The sequence below is a fragment of the Thalassophryne amazonica genome, chromosome 12 (assembly GCF_902500255.1).
Source record: "Thalassophryne amazonica chromosome 12, fThaAma1.1, whole genome shotgun sequence".
NCBI classification, from domain to species: domain Eukaryota; kingdom Metazoa; phylum Chordata; class Actinopteri; order Batrachoidiformes; family Batrachoididae; genus Thalassophryne; species Thalassophryne amazonica.
The window spans coordinates 16,363,225-16,382,502 of NC_047114.1; the positions used below are offsets into that span (position 1 = coordinate 16,363,225).

The 19,278-nt window shown below is 41.4% G+C and overlaps 1 protein-coding gene across 1 annotated transcript in view; it reads right to left on the reverse strand.

Annotated features, from left to right (window-relative positions):
• Positions 1-19,278, reverse strand: part of cntnap2b (contactin associated protein 2b) — a 197,734-nt gene that overhangs the window by 31,363 nt on the left and 147,093 nt on the right. Inside the window, exons 17-18 of the mRNA XM_034182355.1 lie at positions 2,845-3,015; positions 2,345-2,563 (exon numbers count right to left, since the gene is read on the reverse strand). Coding sequence (XP_034038246.1) covers positions 2,345-2,563; positions 2,845-3,015 — 390 coding nt within the window. The remainder of the gene's footprint in view (positions 1-2,344; positions 2,564-2,844; positions 3,016-19,278) is intronic.

Genomic DNA, 19,278 nt, shown 5'->3' on the forward strand with positions numbered 1-19,278 from the left:
GTATTATACAAAGACATTCCAGTGGTACCCAGTGATCCTTCAAAGACATCTAGTACCAATGACATCCAGACTTTGGTATCTGGTTAGTCTTAGGTCACTGGTTAGCATCCAAGTCTCACAACCATACAGCAAGACAGGCAGCACCAGGACCCAAAAGAGTTGGACCTTCATTCACCTGCAAAGACATCAGCATCGTCAAACATCTCTGACCAGTGACCTCATGATTCCATAAACTTTTCCTCAGGCACTTCTCGAGCTCAAATGCTGAGGACCCAGAGACATGTATGTCATTGCTTCCGGTCCATAATTTTGGGACCCCAGCTGAAGGGTGCCAAAAAATTGGTACATTATGGGTCGGAAATCCTAGTACCCATTCCTAAATTTGGATGTGGAAATGCACAAATAGTGTGCCGTACCATGCAGGACCACTCAGTGGAGATGGGGCTAATGTCTCAATGAGGCAAACAAAGTCAATAATTCTGTGATGATGTCATAGATGAGTAATGCTTTGTTATTCTTCAATAACATAAATGTTGTCAGGCTCTTTGTAGATTGAGGGGAAGCAGTGTAGGAGGAAGGACATTATCAACAGACCAGTGGTCTCAGGTAGCAGAACCGAGGTGAGGTTTGGTGTGATGACATCATATCAGTTCAGAACCCACTGACCAGAAAGAACAGCTGGGATAGCATGCTCAGTGTGAACCAACTTCTGTTGGTACGGTGCACATAATGGGGGGATGCAGTAGTCCAAGAGATTTACGAGGTCTATTAGATAAGAAACTGACACTTTTATTTTTTTTTAACTATATGGATTTGAATGACGTGCGATTACATCAATCATGCTTGAACCCTCATGCGCATGCGTGAGTTTTTTCATGCGTGTCGGTGACGTCATTTCCCTGAAGGGCAGGCCTTGAGTGAGATGTGGTCCAGCCCTCTCGGCTGAATTCCTTTGTTTCACACGCTGCTCGAGACGGCGCGCGTTGCTTTATCAGTGAGGAATATCCGAGTGGACACTATTCGAGAAATTTAGCTGGTTTTCGGTGAAAAGTTTAACGGCTGATGAGAGATTATGGGGTGTTTCTGTCGCTGTAAGGATTTCCCACGGAGCGGGACGTCGCGCAGCGCTTCCAGGCGCCGTCGTCGGCCTGTTTCGACCTGAAAACATCCTAATTTAAGGCTTAATTCACTCAGGACGTCGTGAGAGAACAGAGAGGATTCAGAAGAGGCCGGCATGAGGACTTTATGCGGACATTCCACTGTTGAAGGACATTTTTTAATGAAAGACGTGCGTGCAAATTTGCCGAGTCGTTTCCGTGACGACTCGGCGAATCTGTGTGCGCCGCGACAGGAAAAACACCTCCGTGTTGAAAACCATTTGGCTTTCAACAAGTGAGTAACTGAGAAATTGTTTAACAGCTTGGGCATGTTCCAACTTGCCCGTTAAGGTTTCCAACTGAGGTGTTTTTCCTGTCGCGACCCCCCGCGGTCGGGTCCGGCCCGACATGCGACTCTTCCCGCACGTTCTTTCATTACAAAATGTCCGTTAACAATGGATTGTCCGAATAAACTCCTCATGCCGACTTCTTCTGAAAGTTCTCTGTTCTCTGACAACTTACTGGGTCAACAGAGCCTGAAATGTGGAAGTTTTCAACTTGAAACGGCGAGACGCTGCCGCCTCGAAGCGCAGATTGCCGTCAGGCGCCGTGGGCCGTCCTTAAAGCGACACTACCAGACCAAAATCTCTCATCAGCCGTTAAAATTTTTACCGAAAACCAGCTGAATTTATCGAATGGTGTCCACTCAGTTGTGCCTTACAGCTTTTGAAAAAATTTTTATCAAACAAAGCAACAGTCTCTGAGCCATTCCTAAACAATGAAAAAATGACGAGAGGGTGGGCGACTCCTCACTCAAAGACTGCCCACAGGCGAATGACGTAACCGACAGGCATGAAAAAACTCTCGCATGCCCACGAGGGTTCAAGCATGTCTGATGTAATCACACGTGATTCAAATCCATATGGTTTTTGAAAAAAATAAGGTCGGATACTTTTCTAACAGACCTTGTAATGACATCGAGGCATTCTGAAGTGATGTGACAGCTTAGCTTCAGGACAAGGAGCTCTGATATGGAATAACAAAAGCACACCATAACAGAAAAGGAGGAACTCCAGCAAGGTAGGTAGATAGTTTACCTCCCTGGGCAGAGGGGGAGGAAAACTCAACAGGCTGAGGAAGACTCAATCAGACTATGACAGTCCCTTTGATTAAAATTTAAGGAAGAGCACCACAACCGGTTTTCACTGAGGTCTCATCATGTGTTGTATTGAGATCTATCTCCTTACCAACATAAAGGTCACTGTAGAATTCCAGCTTTGAGTGTCCCTGCAGTGGAGCGGCTCGAACTTCACGCTGCTGTCCGTTAAGCTGCAGCACCACCTCCTTGATGTTTTTCTCCACCTCCACACGATGCCACTGGTCATCATTAAGAGGAACCAGAGAGTGTACGCTGAGCTCCACCCGCTCATTACCGACATTAAAAGACAAACACACCCCCACACCACCTGGAAGGAAAAAAAAACATCCAACAAACATCTCAGGAACAGAGCAGAATGTTTCCTACATAACACAACCAAAACTTCATCAGCAGACAGAGTTCTGAGAATGTCATTTACTGTGAGGAGCTTTTGAATTTTGTGTTGAGTTTGTGTGCACACATATGTGCGTGCATGCATGCGTGTGTGTGTGTGTAATTGCATGTGCACGTGTGTGTGTGCGTGTGTCATGCATATATTTAATTTCTCACTGGTATTTCTGTAAGGACACGTAAACTCAAAAAATGCACCTCTGAGTTCAACGCGCAGGAAGTTGGTGGTTCCCAAGTTCTCCAGGAAGACTCCATGAGTGGAGGAGGTCTTAAAGTAGAAGGAGATGTCAGTGCTGGCTTCTCCTCTGAAGGAAGCAAAGTGGAGGAAGGAGGCTGGGCTGGTGAAGGACGCTGCGTTCCAGTAGTTCCCTGCAGGAAACATCACACGCTGAGGATCAGGAGCGGCATAACCTCAGAGTGGGCGTGTCTCAGGCCAATCACAAGCCTCAAACTGTGACATAAGTCTAAAACAACCTTCAAGTCAAACAATAATCATCAGATGGATGTATTTACACATACTGACGTTCAGGATGTGACATTAAATCCAAATGGAAATGAAGGTTTAAAAAATAGATTTTGGAAATTATGTCCCCACAGAGTTTATAGCGAAAGCTCGGTTCTCAGACACGACCGGGGAGGCGTGTCTCTCTCCCAGCATCATCGCTCACTGATCAGCTACTGAAGCCAGCTGATCAGTGAGGGACTTCACTGACCCACAGTCTTTGATTGCACTGAAACCTGTAGACTGCTGCTGCGGAGCACGTGAATTTTCTTTCCATCATCACTGAAACACTTCTGCACAGACAAAAACACATCTGTAGAATTAACTACCCAAAAGGAGGCAGAGAAAATCATCCACCAGCAAAGATACAGTGACACCCCATTTATAACAAGAGTCATCAGGAGATGACATATCTCCTCGGTCCCCACAAATCAGTAATGCTGTCGAGGGCTCACTCAAATACACGCTTATGCTAAATATGAATGAAATTGTTCAACTGGTTCTTGAAATATTGCGCTAATAAGGGTAGCAATGACAATATCTTAAATATCTGGCTGTAATCTTGAAATAGACCACAAGGTCACTGTAATCGACTGGTGTCAGGGGATCACCAAAGTACACCAATTTCAATTTATTTTCATTTACAGTAGTGTTCAGAATAATAGTAGCGCTATGTGACTTGAAATTGGGCTATTAGTAAAAAAAAAAAGTAGAAAAGGGGGTGTTCACAATAATAGTGATAACTGCTGTTGACGCTACAAACTCAAAAACTATTATGTTCAAACTGCTTTTTTAGCAATCCTGTGAATCACTAAACTAGTATTTAGTTGTATAACCACAATTTTTCATGATTTCTTCACATCTGCGAGGTATGGAGTCAACCAACTTGTGGCATCTTTCAGCTGTTATTCCACTCCAAGATTCTTTAACAACATTTCACAATTCAGTCACATTTCTTGGTTTTGCTTCAGAAACAGCTTTTTTGATGTCACCCCACAAGTTCTCAATTGGATTTAGGTCCGGGGACTGGGCAGGCCACTCCAAAACATTATGTTGGTTTGGAACCAAGATTTTGCTCGTTTACTGGTGTGCTTGTTGTCATTGTCTTGTTGAAACACCCATTTCAAGGGCATGTCCTCTTCAGCATAAGGCAACATGACCTCTTCAAGTATCTTGACATATCCAAACTGATCCATGATACCTGGTATGCGATATATAGGCCCAACACCATAGTAGGAGAAACATGCCCATATCATGATGCTTGCACCACCATACTTCACTGTCTTCACTGTGAATTGTGGCTTGAATTCAGAGTTTTGGGGTCGTCTCACAAACTGTCTGTGGCCCTTGGACCCAAAAAGAACAATTTTACTCTCATCAGTCCACAAAATATTCCTCCATTTCTCTCTAGGCCACTTGATGTGTTCTTTGGCAAATTGTAACCTCTTCTTCACGTCTTTTATTTAACAGAGTGACTTTGCGGAGGATTCTTGCAAATAAATTAGCTTCACACAGGCGTCTTCTAACTGTCACAGCACTTACAGGTAACTCCAGACTGTCTGTGATCATCCTGGAGCTGATCAATGGGTGAGCCTTTGCCATTCTGGTTATTCTTCTATCCATTTTGATGGTTATTTTCCATTTTCTTCCATGCGTCTCTGTTTTTTTTGTACATTTTAAAGCATTGGAGATCATTGTAGATGAACAGCCTATAATTTTTTGCACCTGCATATAAGTTTTCCTCTCTCTGGTTTTTTTTGTCCATTTTAAAGCATTGGAGATCATTGTAGATGAACAGCCTATCATTTTTTGCACCTGCATATAAGTTTTCCTCTCTCCAATCAACTTTTTAATCAAACTATGCTGTTGTTCTGAACAATGTCTTGAACGTCCCATTTTCCTCAGGCTTTCAAAGAGAAAAGCATGTTCAACAGGTGCTGGCTTCATCCTTAAATAGGGGACACCTGATTCACACCTGTTTGTTCCACAAAACTGACGAACTCATTGGATGAATGCCACACTGCTATTATTGTGAACACCCCCTTTACTACTTTTTTTTTTTTTTTTTTACTAATAGCCCAATTTCATAGCCTTAAGAGTGTGCATATCACGAATGCTTGGTCTTGTTGGATTTGTGAGAATCTACTGAATCTACTGGTACCTTGTTTCCCATGTGACAATAAGAAATATACTCAAAACCTGGATTAATCTTTTTAGTCACATAGCACTACTATTACTCTGAACACTACTGTATATAGCGCCAAATCACAACAAAGTTGCCTCAAGGCGCTTCACAAATAAGGTGGTATAACCTTACCTACCCCCAGAGCAAGCACACAGGCGACAGTGGTAAGGAGAAACATCCTCTGATGATTTGAAGAAGAAACCTCCAGCAGACCAGACTCAAAGGGGCGACCCTTTGCTTGGGCCATGCTACTGACATAATTTACAGAACAATTCACAAAACAAAAATGCAGGAAATGTTGCCGGTGCACAGGACAGGAGGGTACAGAAACAGAAAACAGACACCACACCCATCTCTGGGTGGAGCCGCACCTTAAAGAGAGAGAGAGAAAAAAAACAGAATCAGGCAACAGAAAGACAAATACAGTATAATTTGTCAGCATTAAGCAACAAGAAAAACAAAGGAAATACTAAGATGACCATTGGCCACCGTTACACTCTTATGCTAAATACAGTGATGTGTGTGACCCTTTAAAAAATTTGGTGCAATCTGGTGCAATTAAAAAGCTAAATGAGAGCCTTTTCTCAGTATCATTTTCTTGCTCATTTTAGTCATAAAACAAAATTTTCCCATAGTGTCAAGATGACAGAACTATAATACACAATCTGACACATGGATTAGAATATAGTGTTATTACTATTCCATAAAAATCACACATTTGCATTGGACTGTTACTGTTCTATCTCTACATTTATCTAAACGTTTGACTTCAGCAAATTGTACTTTTATAACAACTGATTGTGTTTTAACATGAACAAAATAAAATGTGATTCAAGTAAAGCTGCACCTACTGTGCATTAAGTCAGCAACATCACCTTTATTTCTCAGGAACACTAATTTGGGTGGAAATTTGTTCTTTATTTAGTTATATAAATGGGAAACATGATAACACAGATTTTTTTGTCCAGTGGTGATCAAGGCCGGAGCTAGAGGGAAGGCTGGGGTGGCACTGGACTCCCCTGAAATGTGACTGGACACTCCATGTGCCACCCCAGATGACTGACATGTCACGGCACCGCACGTCTGGTTGAAAGGAGCCAGCTGCATTTTGAAATTGTGGACTTATATTGACTGCTAGGTCCCTCCTGTATAGTAGTTGGCCTTGTGTACCACAAAAAGTTCGAATCCACCTTAGTAGAAGAAGAGAAATCTTCGAGCCAGATTTGAACCTGGGCAGTGCACGTCATCCGAACAGTGGACCCCTAATGACACCAAGGTTATATCAGTGAGTAAATGACTGTGTTTATGCTAGATATGACGTCCAGGTTGTTAAAACTGGTACTTCTCCTTTAATTCGAGTTGCCTTATATATACGCGTTTCTCCAGTAATTTTAAATGAATGAAACTAGCAGACAGCTAGGTGATTCATGCTCTGTTGGCTTATATGAAATGTAACGTGAAGATGCTCCGGCTGAACAAAATACAACTACTTTATTACTCCTCTGTTCTGTATAAAAGATATGGACTTCACTACAGTGCTGTTGTGTTAGCTGCGGTGGAGCGAGGTAAGGTGTGAATGAAGAGAGGGAATGGTGAGAGTAAGAAAGCTGGTGAATTACATCAATAAAACCTTATTTAATGACTGTTTTACAGCAGTTACGTTCCACAGCACAACACATCTAGAAGTCGAGGATTTTATTGACAAGTAAAGACAGTTTGTTTAGTTATTTGAAGAAACACGATCTAGAAGAATATGTTTACTTTAATAAGTCCAATAAGGTTTGGAATACTTTTTTTAATAACCTCTTAATTTTGTGCTCTATGTGACATCAGGGCGATGCACATTTTAATTTGTTTATTCCATTATAAAAAAAAATAAAAAATCTAAAATTATCCTCCTTAAACTCAAACTGAAATCAAATCTCTACAACTTGATATGAACTGATTAAAATATAAAATACAGCTTCCCGATGAAGTGGTGTAGAGGAGGATTTTCTAAAAAAGAACACCTGAAAGTTCAGCTACAATTTGCCAGAAAGTACATCTGAGATGAAAGCCTCGATTTGACGTTTTGGTAAAAGAAAATTTTGGATTTCAATCAATCAATCAATTTTTTTATATAGCGCCAAATCACAACAAACAGTTGCCCCAAGGCGCTTTATATTGTAAGGCAAGGCCATACAATAATTATGTAAAACCCCAACGGCCAAAACGACCCCCTGTGAGCAAGCACTTGGCTACAGTGGGAAGGAAAAACTCCCTTTTAACAGGAAGAAACCTCCAGCAGAACCAGGCTCAGGGAGGGGCAGTCTTCTGCTGGGACTGGTTGGGGCTGAGGGAGAGAACCAGGAAAAAGACATGCTGTGGAGGGGAGCAGAGATCGATTACTAATGATTAAATGCAGAGTGGAGCATACAGAGCAAAAAGAGAAAGAAACAGTGCATCATGGGAACCCCCCAGCAGTCTACGTCTATAGCAGCATAACTAAGGGATGGTTCAGGGTCACCTGATCCAGCCCTAACTATAAGCTTTAGCAAAAAGGAATGTTTTAAGCCTAATCTTAAAAGTAGAGAGGGTGTCTGTCTCCCTGATCTGAATTGGGAGCTGGTTCCACAGGAGAGGAGCCTGAAAGCTGAAGGATCTGCTTCCCATTCTACTCTTACAAACCCTAGGAACTACAAGTAAGCCTGCAGTCTGAGAGCGAAGCTCTCTATTGGGGTGATATGGTACTACGAGGTCCCTAAGATAAGATGGGACCTGATTATTCAAAACCTTATAAGTAAGAAGAAGAATTTTAAATTCTATTCTAGAATTAACAGGAAGCCAATGAAGAGAGGCCAATATGGGTGAGATATGCTCTCTCCTTCTAGTCCCCGTCAGTACTCTAGCTGCAGCATTTTGAATTAACTGAAGGCTTTTTAGGGAACTTTTAGGACAACCTGATAATAATGAATTACAATAGTCCAGCCTAGAGGAACTAAATGCATGAATTAGTTTTTCAGCATCACTCTGAGACAAGACCTTTCTGATTTTAGAGATATTGCGTAAATGCAAAAAAGCAGTCCTACATATTTGTTTAATATGCGCTTTGAATGACATATCCTGATCAAAAATGACTCCAAGATTTCTCACAGTATTACTAGAGGTCAGGGTAATGCCATCCAGAGTAAGGATCTGGTTAGACACCATGTTTCTAAGATTTGTGGGGCCAAGTACAATAACTTCAGTTTTATCTGAGTTTAAAAGCAGGAAATTAGAGGTCATCCATGTCTTTATGTCTGTAAGACAATCCTGCAGTTTAGCTAATTGGTGTGTCCTCTGGCTTCATGGATAGATAAAGCTGGGTATCACCTGCGTAACAATGAAAATTTAAGCAATACCGTCTAATAATACTGCCTAAGGGAAGCATGTATAAAGTGAATAAAATTGGTCCTAGCACAGAACCTTGTGGAACTCCATAATTAACTTTAGTCTGTGAAGAAGATTCCCCATTTACATGAACAAATTGTAATCTATTAGACAAATATGATTCAAACCACCGCAGCGCAGTGCCTTTAATACCTATGGCATGCTCTAATCTCTGTAATAAAATCTTATGGTCAACAGTATCAAAAGCAGCACTGAGGTCTAACAGAACAAGCACAGAGATGAGTCCACTGTCCGAGGCCATAAGAAGATCATTTGTAACCTTCACTAATGCTGTTTCTGTACTATGATGAATTCTAAAACCTGACTGAAACTCTTCAAATAGACCATTCCTCTGCAGATGATCAGTTAGCTGTTTTACAACTACCCTTTCAAGAATTTTTGAGAGAAAAGGAAGGTTGGAGATTGGCCTATAATTAGCTAAGATAGCTGGGTCAAGTGATGGCTTTTTAAGTAATGGTTTAATTACTGCCACCTTAAAAGCCTGTGGTACATAGCCAACTAACAAAGATAGATTGATCATATTTAAGATCGAAGCATTAAATAATGGTAGGGCTTCCTTGAGCAGCTTGGTAGGAATGGGGTCTAATAAACATGTTGATGGTTTGGATGAAGTAACTAATGAAAATAACTCAGACAGAACAATCGGAGAGAAAGAGTCTAACCAAATACCGGCATCACTGAAAGCAGCCAAAGATAACGATACGTCTTTGGGATGGTTATGAGTAATTTTTTCTCTAATAGTTACAATTTTGTTAGCAAAGAAAGTCATGAAGTCATTACTAGTTAAAGTTAATGGAATACTCAGCTCAATAGAGCTCTGACTCTTTGTCAGCCTGGCTACAGTGCTGAAAAGAAACCTGGGGTTGTTCTTATTTTCTTCAATTAGTGATGAGTAGAAAGATGTCCTAGCTTTACGGAGGGCTTTTTTATAGAGCAACAGACTCTTTTTCCAGGCTAAGTGAAGATCTTCTAAATTAGTGAGACGCCATTTCCTTTCCAACTTACGGGTTATCTGCTTTAAGCTACGAGTTTGTGAGTTATACCACGGAGTCAGGCACTTCTGATTTAAAGCTCTCTTTTTTAGAGGAGCTACAGCATCCAAAGTTGTCTTCAATGAGGATGTAAAACTATTGACGAGATACTCTATCTCACTTACAGAGTTTAGGTAGCTACTCTGCACTGTGTTGGTATATGGCATTAGAGAACATAAAGAAGGAATCATATCCTTAAACCTAGTTACAGCGCTTTCTGAAAGACTTCTAGTGTAATGAAACTTATTCCCCACTGCTGGGTAGTCCATCAGAGTAAATGTAAATGTTATTAAGAAATGATCAGACAGAAGGGAGTTTTCAGGGAATACTGTTAAGTCTTCTATTTCCATACCATAAGTCAGAACAAGATCTAAGATATGATTAAAGTGGTGGGTGGACTCATTTACTTTTTGAGCAAAGCCAATAGAGTCTAATAATAGATTAAATGCAGTGTTGAGGCTGTCATTCTCAGCATCTGTGTGGATGTTAAAATCGCCCACTATAATTATCTTATCTGAGCTAAGCACTAAGTCAGACAAAAGGTCTGAAAATTCACAGAGAAACTCACAGTAACGACCAGGTGGACGATAGATAATAACAAATAAAACTGGTTTTTGGGACTTCCAATTTGGATGGACAAGACTAAGAGTCAAGCTTTCAAATGAATTAAAGCTCTGTCTGGGTTTTTGATTAATTAATAAGCTGGAATGGAAGATTGCTGCTAATCCTCCGCCCCGGCCCGTGCTACGAGCATTCTGACAGTTAGTGTGACTCGGGGGTGTTGACTCATTTAAACTAACATATTCATCCTGCTGTAACCAGGTTTCTGTAAGGCAGAATAAATCAATATGTTGATCAATTATTATATAATTTACCAACAGGGACTTAGAAGAGAGAGACCTAATGTTTAATAGACCACATTTAACTGTTTTAGTCTGTGGTGCAGTTGAAGGTGCTATATTATTTTTTCTCTTTGAATTTTTATGCTTAAACAGATTTTTGCTGGTTATTGGTAGTCTGGGAGCAGGCACCGTCTCTACGGGGATGGGGTAATGAGGGGATGGCAGGGGGAGAGAAGCTGCAGAGAGGTGTGTAAGACTACAACTCTGCTTCCTTACACCAATTTCTTCATAATTGGTGTAAACAAAGTCCAAGACATATTCAGTGACTTGGAAATGTTCATGTTTCCATTCCCTGACTTGTCTGAAGAAAACTGCCAAGAAAACTGATTATTATTTATAGGTATTATACCAAAGCATAGCATTACTTATACAATCCATCATCCTGGCTTGTATATTTTTAATTCATTTATATCAAGTTGTAGCTTTCAGTTTAAGTTTAAGGAAGATAATTATAGAAATTTTTATTTTTTGAATGTTTTGTATTTCTTGTATATGACAAATTACATATATACGAGGTCTGTCAATAAAGTATAGGTCCTTTTTATTTTTTTAAAAAACTATATGGATTTCATTCATGTTTTTACGTCAGACATGCTTGAACCCTTGTGCGCATGCGTGAGTTTTTCCGCGCCTGTCGGTGACGTCATCCGCCTGTGAGCACTCCTTGTGGGAGGAGTCGTCCAGCCCCTCGTCGGAATTCCTTTGTCTGAGAAGTTGCTGAGAGACTGGCGCTTTGTTTGATCAAAATTTTTTCTAAACCTGTGAGACACATCGAAGTGGACATGGTTCGAAAAATTAAGCTGGTTTTCAGTGAAAATTTTAACGGCTGATGAGAGATTTTGAGGTGATACTGTCATTTTAAGGACTTCCCACGGAGCGAGACGTCGTGCAGCGCTCCCAGGCGCCATCGTCAGCCTGTACAAGCTGAAAACCTCCACATTTCAGGCTCTATTGATCCAGGACGTCGTGAGAGAACAGAGAAGTTTCAGAAGAAGTCGGTTTCAGCATTTTATCCGGATATTCCACTGTTAAAGGAGATTTTTTTAATGAAAGACGTGCGGGCGGATTGCCACAGGAAAAACACCTCCGTTGGAAGCCTTAAGGACAAGTTGGAACATGTCCAGCTGTTAAACAATTTCTCATATACTCACTCCACTGAAAGCCATCAAAAGCCGCCTGGATTTTACAAATGGTTATCAACACGGAGGTGTTTTTCCTGTGCCGCCGCACCGCGCCGGCTGCGTCCCGACGCGCGGACCGCTGCACAATGTCTCACTCCGTGGGAAGTCCTTAAAGCGACAGTATCACCTCAAAATCTCTCATCAGCCATTAAAATTTTCACTGAAAACCAGCTTAATTTTTCGAACCGTGTCCACTTCGATGTGCCTCACAGGTTTAGAAAAAAGTTTTGATCAAACAAAGCGCCAGTCTCTCAGCAACTTCTCAGACAAAGGAATTCCGACGAGGGGCTGGACGACTCCTCCCACAAGGAGTGCTCACAGGCGGATGACGTCATCGACAGGCGCGGAAAAACTCACGCATGCGCACGAGGGTTCAAGCATGTCTGACGTAAAAACATATGAATGAAATCCATATAGTTTTTGAAAAAAATAAAAAGATCCTATACTTTACTGACAGCCCTCGTATATATATATACACACACACACACACACACACACACACATATATATATATAAACATCCACATTTCAGGCTCTATTGATCCAGGACGTCGTGAGAGAACAGAGAAGTTTCAGAAGAAGTCCGCACGTCTTTCATTAAAAAAATCTCCTTTAACAGTGGAATATCCGGATAAAATACTGAAACCGACTTCTTCTGAAACTTCTCTGTTCTCTCACGACGTCCTGGATCAATAGAGCCTGAAATGTGGAGGTTTTCAGCTTGAACAGGCTGACGACGGCGGCTGAGAGCGCTGAGCGACGTCTCGCACCGTGGGAAGTCCTTAAAGCGACAGAATCACCTCAAAATCTCTCATCAGCCGTTAAAATTTTCACTGAAAACCAGCTTAATTTTTCGAACCGTGTCCACTTCGATGTGTCTCACAGGTTTAGAAAAAATTTTGATCAAACAACGCGCCAGTCTCTCAGCAACTTCTCAGACAAAGGAATTCCGACGAGGGGCTGGACGACTCCTCCCACAAGGAGTGCTCACAGGCGAATGACGTCACCGACAGGCGTGGAAAAACTCACGCATGCGCACGAGGGTTCAAGCATGTCTGACGTAAAAACATATGAATGAAATCCATATAGTTTTTGAAAAAAATAAAAAGGACCTATACTTTATTGACAGCCCTCGTGTATATATATATATATATATATATATATATATATATATATATATATATATATATATATTTGTATATAACAATTTAAAATGTGTGAAATACAAAGTGTTCCAATACTTTTGGAGGGCACAGTATCCGAACCTTATGATGAGTGCAAAATGAGTGTGGCATTATTAGTTTTGTTTAAGAATGTTTAATTTTCACTGTTGCTGCACTTTGTGTGAAATCATAGTCATATCTTCTATCATACTGATAGTGATATAATATTTGGCTTCAATACTGAGGTATGATAAATTGACCACATCATGCAGCCCTACTGTCAGCTAGCTGAAAAGTTTGAATATTAATTTACATCTACAGGGATTTATTTGTCCTGACATTTGTTATGGCCCCTTCACATATAGTGCAAAGTGTGGACGAAACAGTGCGAAACACTCAAAATTAGCGCACCAAGAAACATTGTGCCAACAAGCAGGCGTGCATGACAGCACGATGGCTCGGGCATGTGACAGTGTCTGCTGATTTTGAGGAAAATGAAATAAAACCAGCTGTATAATTAGTGAATATTATTCACTAATTAATATGTAATTAGTATTAAATTAGTATTAATATGGGTTGATATAACTAATACATAAAGGGGAACGCAATACAGAACCCTGTGGTTAAATAACCCTTGTTTTACAAAAAAAAGAGTGCATCATGTGCACTAAGTGTGCACTTCGTCCAAACGTTGCACTATGTGTGAAGGGACCCTAAGGCTGGAAGTGAGGATTTAATAACATTGTGTAATTGTCAGTGATGCTCTGAGTAACATGACCAGCTTATTTTTTGGATCGAGTCAGTTGAGAATGAAAAGACACGGGGGACAAGATATATGACTTCTTTGTAAAGAGAAGCAAATCAGGCACAGATCAGGCAAAGACAGAACTCAGCCCTGACTAGTCCCAGGATAGGAGAATCAGTGTGTGTGTGTGTGTGTGTGTGTGTGTGTGAGCAAGAGAGAGAGAGAGAGAGTAGCTGTGTGTGTGTGTGTGTGTGTGTGTGTGTGTGTGTGTGTGTGTGTGTGTGTGTGTGTGTGTGTGTGTGTGTGTGTGTGTGTGTGTGTGTGTGTGTGTGTGAGCGAGAGAGTAACAGAGTTGGTGTGTGTGTGTGTGTGTGAGTGAGCGAGAGACAGAGTAACAGAGTTGGTGTGTGAGTGCACATTTTCATTCATGTCAAAACGGTGTCATGGTGTTGGTACTGTTAAAGAATTGTTGTTTTACATTTTGTATATTGTTAATAAACTGTAAATTACATACAAAAATCTCATCTTCTATGTGTAATATTGACCTACTTTAATATATTTCAACATTTATCGACTCCGATTGCAGTTAATTGTTTGAGAAACAAATTAAATTGTCATAATTTGTGGACCCCCTGAATAGACTCGGCCACCTTCTGACCACCCCAAGGACAAAGGTCTAGCTCTGCCCCTGGTGATGACTTCAGCATTTCTGGGATACTGGCAATTTACTTGTCGTGCAAAATGACGCACAAATGTTTGTCACATCAATATTTGACTTTTAGAGTGTGTTAAATGTTTAGCATTTTTTCCTCCACGTGAATATGTACAGATCTAGCAAGCTACACCAACATATCATGTTTGCATGGAGACAATTTGAAATAAATTCATCCCAAAGACAGTTTGAGTTGTGTGAAATAACTTGAATAACATCAACTGACAATGAATCTCTTCAATTCTCTTTTTCCTCAAACCAGCCCCATTTGAATTTAATTCTTGATGAACTTTAAATCATCTCCCTGCAGCAGAATGATGTTTCTATCCATTACTTTGCAGTTTGAACACGACATGGAGTTCATGCTAAAATCTGTAAAGGCACTTCTCATTTGATGCTGTGTGAACGAGCGGTGACACGTTTCATTTATCCTTTAGTCTCAGATCAGGATGTGAAAACGTGAGACTTAAGATCCACTGTGACGTCTCATCACACATTTCAAACAATTTTACAAACATGAACTTCATGAAGTCAGAACATAAATTCAAAGGGGGCCAGGTGTCATGGACTGGGATGACCCTCGTACCGTATTAGTATATTCGCTACCTGCGCAGCGTCACTTTTGGAAAATGACCATTCAGAAGACAATCTTGTGATATGATCGCTCTGCCTATATTAGATTTACTAGATTTTGATTCTCTACAGCCTCTACTGGTGGTTGGCTCTCACTGCGGTATTGTATCACTTCCTGTTTCGGAGCACAGCGGTGTTTTTCTGTATCTGTTAGCTGTTTAATCTGCGCAGTTAGATTGATCTAGTTAACTAGATAACAATTTGTTTCACAGTGTAATCTTCACGTGCCTTAACTAAAGCACTCCCTCTGCTGAATCACCTCTAAATTATTTACACATTATTCACTTTGCGTGTTTTTAGGAATCCGCTAGCTTAGCGCAGCTACTAGCTCTTAGCCGGTTTAGCATGGCGGCTTCTCCTGTCTCTCCCGCACTTTTCTGCTCTGGGTGTTGTGAAAGTGTAGGAACACGGACCCACAACAGGGGGCGCAAATGAACGGGCAATGGAGGAGTCAAATAACACTGTTTTTACTGTTGTGAAAACAGGCACAACAACACAGCCGATTACAATATTGAGACTGAGTCCAATAACAACGGTGTCGTGTGGGCAGGCTCGACGATAGGAGACGTCTGTCCAAGTCGAACCGGAACCAACCCGATTTCCTCTGCCACCGAACCCCGGGAATACTGGAGCCGCCAAGTCCCGAATCCCCAGGTGGCCACTGCCTCCGCTCGTCGGATCCGGTACTGCTGGCAAGGAACAAAAACAGTCAGGTGTGGATGCGGCTGCACCCAGCAACACGGAGGGTGGAGAGTCCACCTCCACCTCTCGTTAACAACAATACAGGAGTGTAGGAAGGTGAGTACTTATCCAAATGTTGTTCAGTAGTCAGCTGTCCTATAAATGCTCAACAAGAAATACAACAATGGTTATTTATATGTTTGGGCAGAGATTGCCGTCCTGCTGATATACCTGCTGATATACCTCCCGGTTGATTGGAATCAGCTGTCTCCAGTGATGGGTGACAGCTGTCATCCTGGCTGTTCCTGTAAGGCGGCAGCGCCCTCCGGTGCCTGGAGCCCGCACTCCAGGCAGGGCGCCCTCTAGTGGTGGTGCGCCAGCAGTACCTCCTCTTCAGCGGCCCACACAACAGTGGGTGTGAAATGTTTAGTTATTCCTCGGCCTCCTTTAGCAGTAATGGTACTTGTAATAAGTGTAGCTTATTCGTAGCTTTGGAGGCCAGGCTGGGCGAATTGGAGACTCGGCTCCGCACCTTGGAAAATCCTACAGCTACAGTTAGCCAGGCCCCTGTAGTCGGTGCGGACCAAGGTAGCTTAGCCGCCGTTAGTTCCCCTCCAGCAGATCCCGAGCAGCCGGGAAAGCAGGCCGACTGGGTGACTGTGAGGAGGAAGCGTAGTCCTAAACAGAAGCCCCGTGTACACCGCCAACCCGTTCACATCTCTAACCGTTTTTCCCCACTCGACGACACACCCGCCGAGGATCAAACTCTGGTTATTGGCGACTCTGTTTTGCGAAATGTGAAGTTAGCGACACCAGCAACCATAGTCAATTGTCTTCCGGGGGCCAGAGCAGGCGACATTGAAGGAAATTTGAAACTGCTGGCTAAGGCTAAGCGTAAATTTGGTAAGATTGTAATTCACGTCGGCAGTAATGACACCCGGTTACGCCAATCGGAGGTCACTAAAATTAACATTAAATCGGTGTGTAACTTTGCAAAAACAATGTCGGACTCTGTAGTTTTCTCTGGGCCCCTCCCCAATCAGACCGGGAGTGACATGTTTAGCCGCATGTTCTCCTTGAATTGCTGGCTGTCTGAGTGGTGTCCAAAAAATGAGGTGGGCTTCATAGATAATTGGCAAAGTTTCTGGGGAAAACCTGGTCTTGTTAGGAGAGACGGCATCCATCCCACTTTGGATGGAGCAGCTCTCATTTCTAGAAATCTGGCCAATTTTCTTAAATCCTCCAAACCGTGACTATCCAGGGTTGGGACCAGGAAGCAGAGTTGTAGTCTTACACACCTCTCTGCAGCTTCTCTCCCCCTGCCATCCCCTCATTACCCCATCCCCATAGAGACGGTGCCTTTTCCCAGACTACCAATAACCAGCAAAAATCTATTTAAGCATAAAAATTCAAAAAGAAAAAATAATATAGCACCTTCAACTGCACCACAGACTAAAACAGTTAAATGTGGTCTATTAAACATTAGGTCTCTCTCTTCTAAGTCCCTGTTGGTAAATGATATAATAATTGATCAACATATTGATTTATTCTGCCTTACAGAAACCTGGTTACAGCAGGATGAATATGTTAGTTTAAATGAGTCAACACCCCCGAGTCACACTAACTGTCAGAATGTTCGTAGCACGGGCCGGGGCGGAGGATTAGCAGCAATCTTCCATTCCAGCTTATTAATTAATCAAAAACCCAGACAGAGCTTTAATTCATTTGAAAGCTTGACCCTTAGTCTTGTCCATCCAAACTCGACGTCCCAAAAACCAGTTTTATTTGTTATTATCTATCGTCCACCTGGTCGTTACTGTGAGTTTCTCTGTGAATTTTCAGACCTTTTGTCTGACTTAGTGCTTAGTTCAGATAAGATAATTATAGTGGGCGATTTTAACATCCACACAGATGCTGAGAATGACAGCCTCAACACTGCATTTAATCTATTATTAGACTCTATTGGCTTTGCTCAAAAAGCAAATGAGTCCACCCACCACTTTAATCATATCTTAGATCTTGTTCTGACTTATGGTATGGAAATAGAAGACTTAACAGTATTCCCTGAAAACTCCCTTCTGTCAGATCATTTCTTAATAACATTTACATTTACTCTGATGGACTACCCAGCAGTGGGGAATAAGTTTCATTACACTAGAAGTCTTTCAGAAAGCGCTGTAACTAGGTTTAAGGATATGATTCCTTCTTTATGTTCTCTAATGCCATATACCAACACAGTGCAGAGTAGCTACCTAAACTCTGTAAGTGAGATAGAGTATCTCGTCAATAGTTTTACATCCTCATTGAAGACAACTTTGGATGCTGTAGCTCCTCTAAAAAAGAGAGCTTTAAATCAGAAGTGCCTGACTCCGTGGTATAACTCACAAACTCGTAGCTTAAAGCAGATAACCCGTAAGTTGGAGAGGAAATGGCGTCTCACTAATTTAGAAGATCTTCACTTAGCCTGGAAGAAGAGTCTGTTGCTCTATAAAAAAGATCTCCGTAAAGCTAGGACATCTTTCTACTCATCACTAATTGAAGAAAATAAGAACAACGCCAGGTTTCTTTTCAGCACTGTAGCCAGGCTGACAAAGAGTCAGAGCTCTATTGAGCTGAGTATTCCATTAACTTTAACTAGTAATGACTTCATGACTAATCAAATTTTAACTATTAGAGAAAAAATTACTCATAACCATCCCAAAGACATATCATTGTCTTTGGCTGCTTTCAGTGATGCCGGTATTTGGTTAGACTCTTTCTCTCCGATTGTTCTGTCTGAGTTATATTCATTAGTTACTTCCTCCAAACCATCAACATGTCTATTAGACCACATTCCTACCAGGCTGCTCAAGGAAGCCCTACCATTAATTAATGCTTTGATCTTAAATATGATCAATCTATCTTTATTAGTTGGCTATGTACCACAGGCTTTTAAGGTGGCAGTAATTAAACCATTACTTAAAAAGCCATCACTTGACCCAGCTATCTTAGCTAATTATAGGCCAATCTCCAACCTTCCTTTTCTCTCAAAAATTCTTGAAAGGGTAGTTGTAAAACAGCTAACTGATCATCTGCAGAGGAATGATCTATTTGAAGAGTTTCAGTCAGGTTTCAGAATTCATCATAGTACAGAAATAGCATTAGTGAAGGTTACAAATGATCTTCTTAAGGCCTCAGACAGTGAACTCATCTCTGTACTTGTTCTGTTAGACCTCAGTGCTGCTTTTGATACTGTTGACCATAAGATTTTATTACAGAGATTAGAGCATTAAAGATATGGAGTTCCACAAGGTTCTGTGCTAGGACCAATTTTATTCACTTTATACATGCTTCCCTTAGGCAGTATTATTAGACAGCATTGCTTAAATTTTCATTGTTACGCAAATGACACCCAGCTTTATCTATCCATGAAGCCAGAGGACACACACCAATTAGCTAAACTGCAGAATTGTCTAACAGACATAAAGAC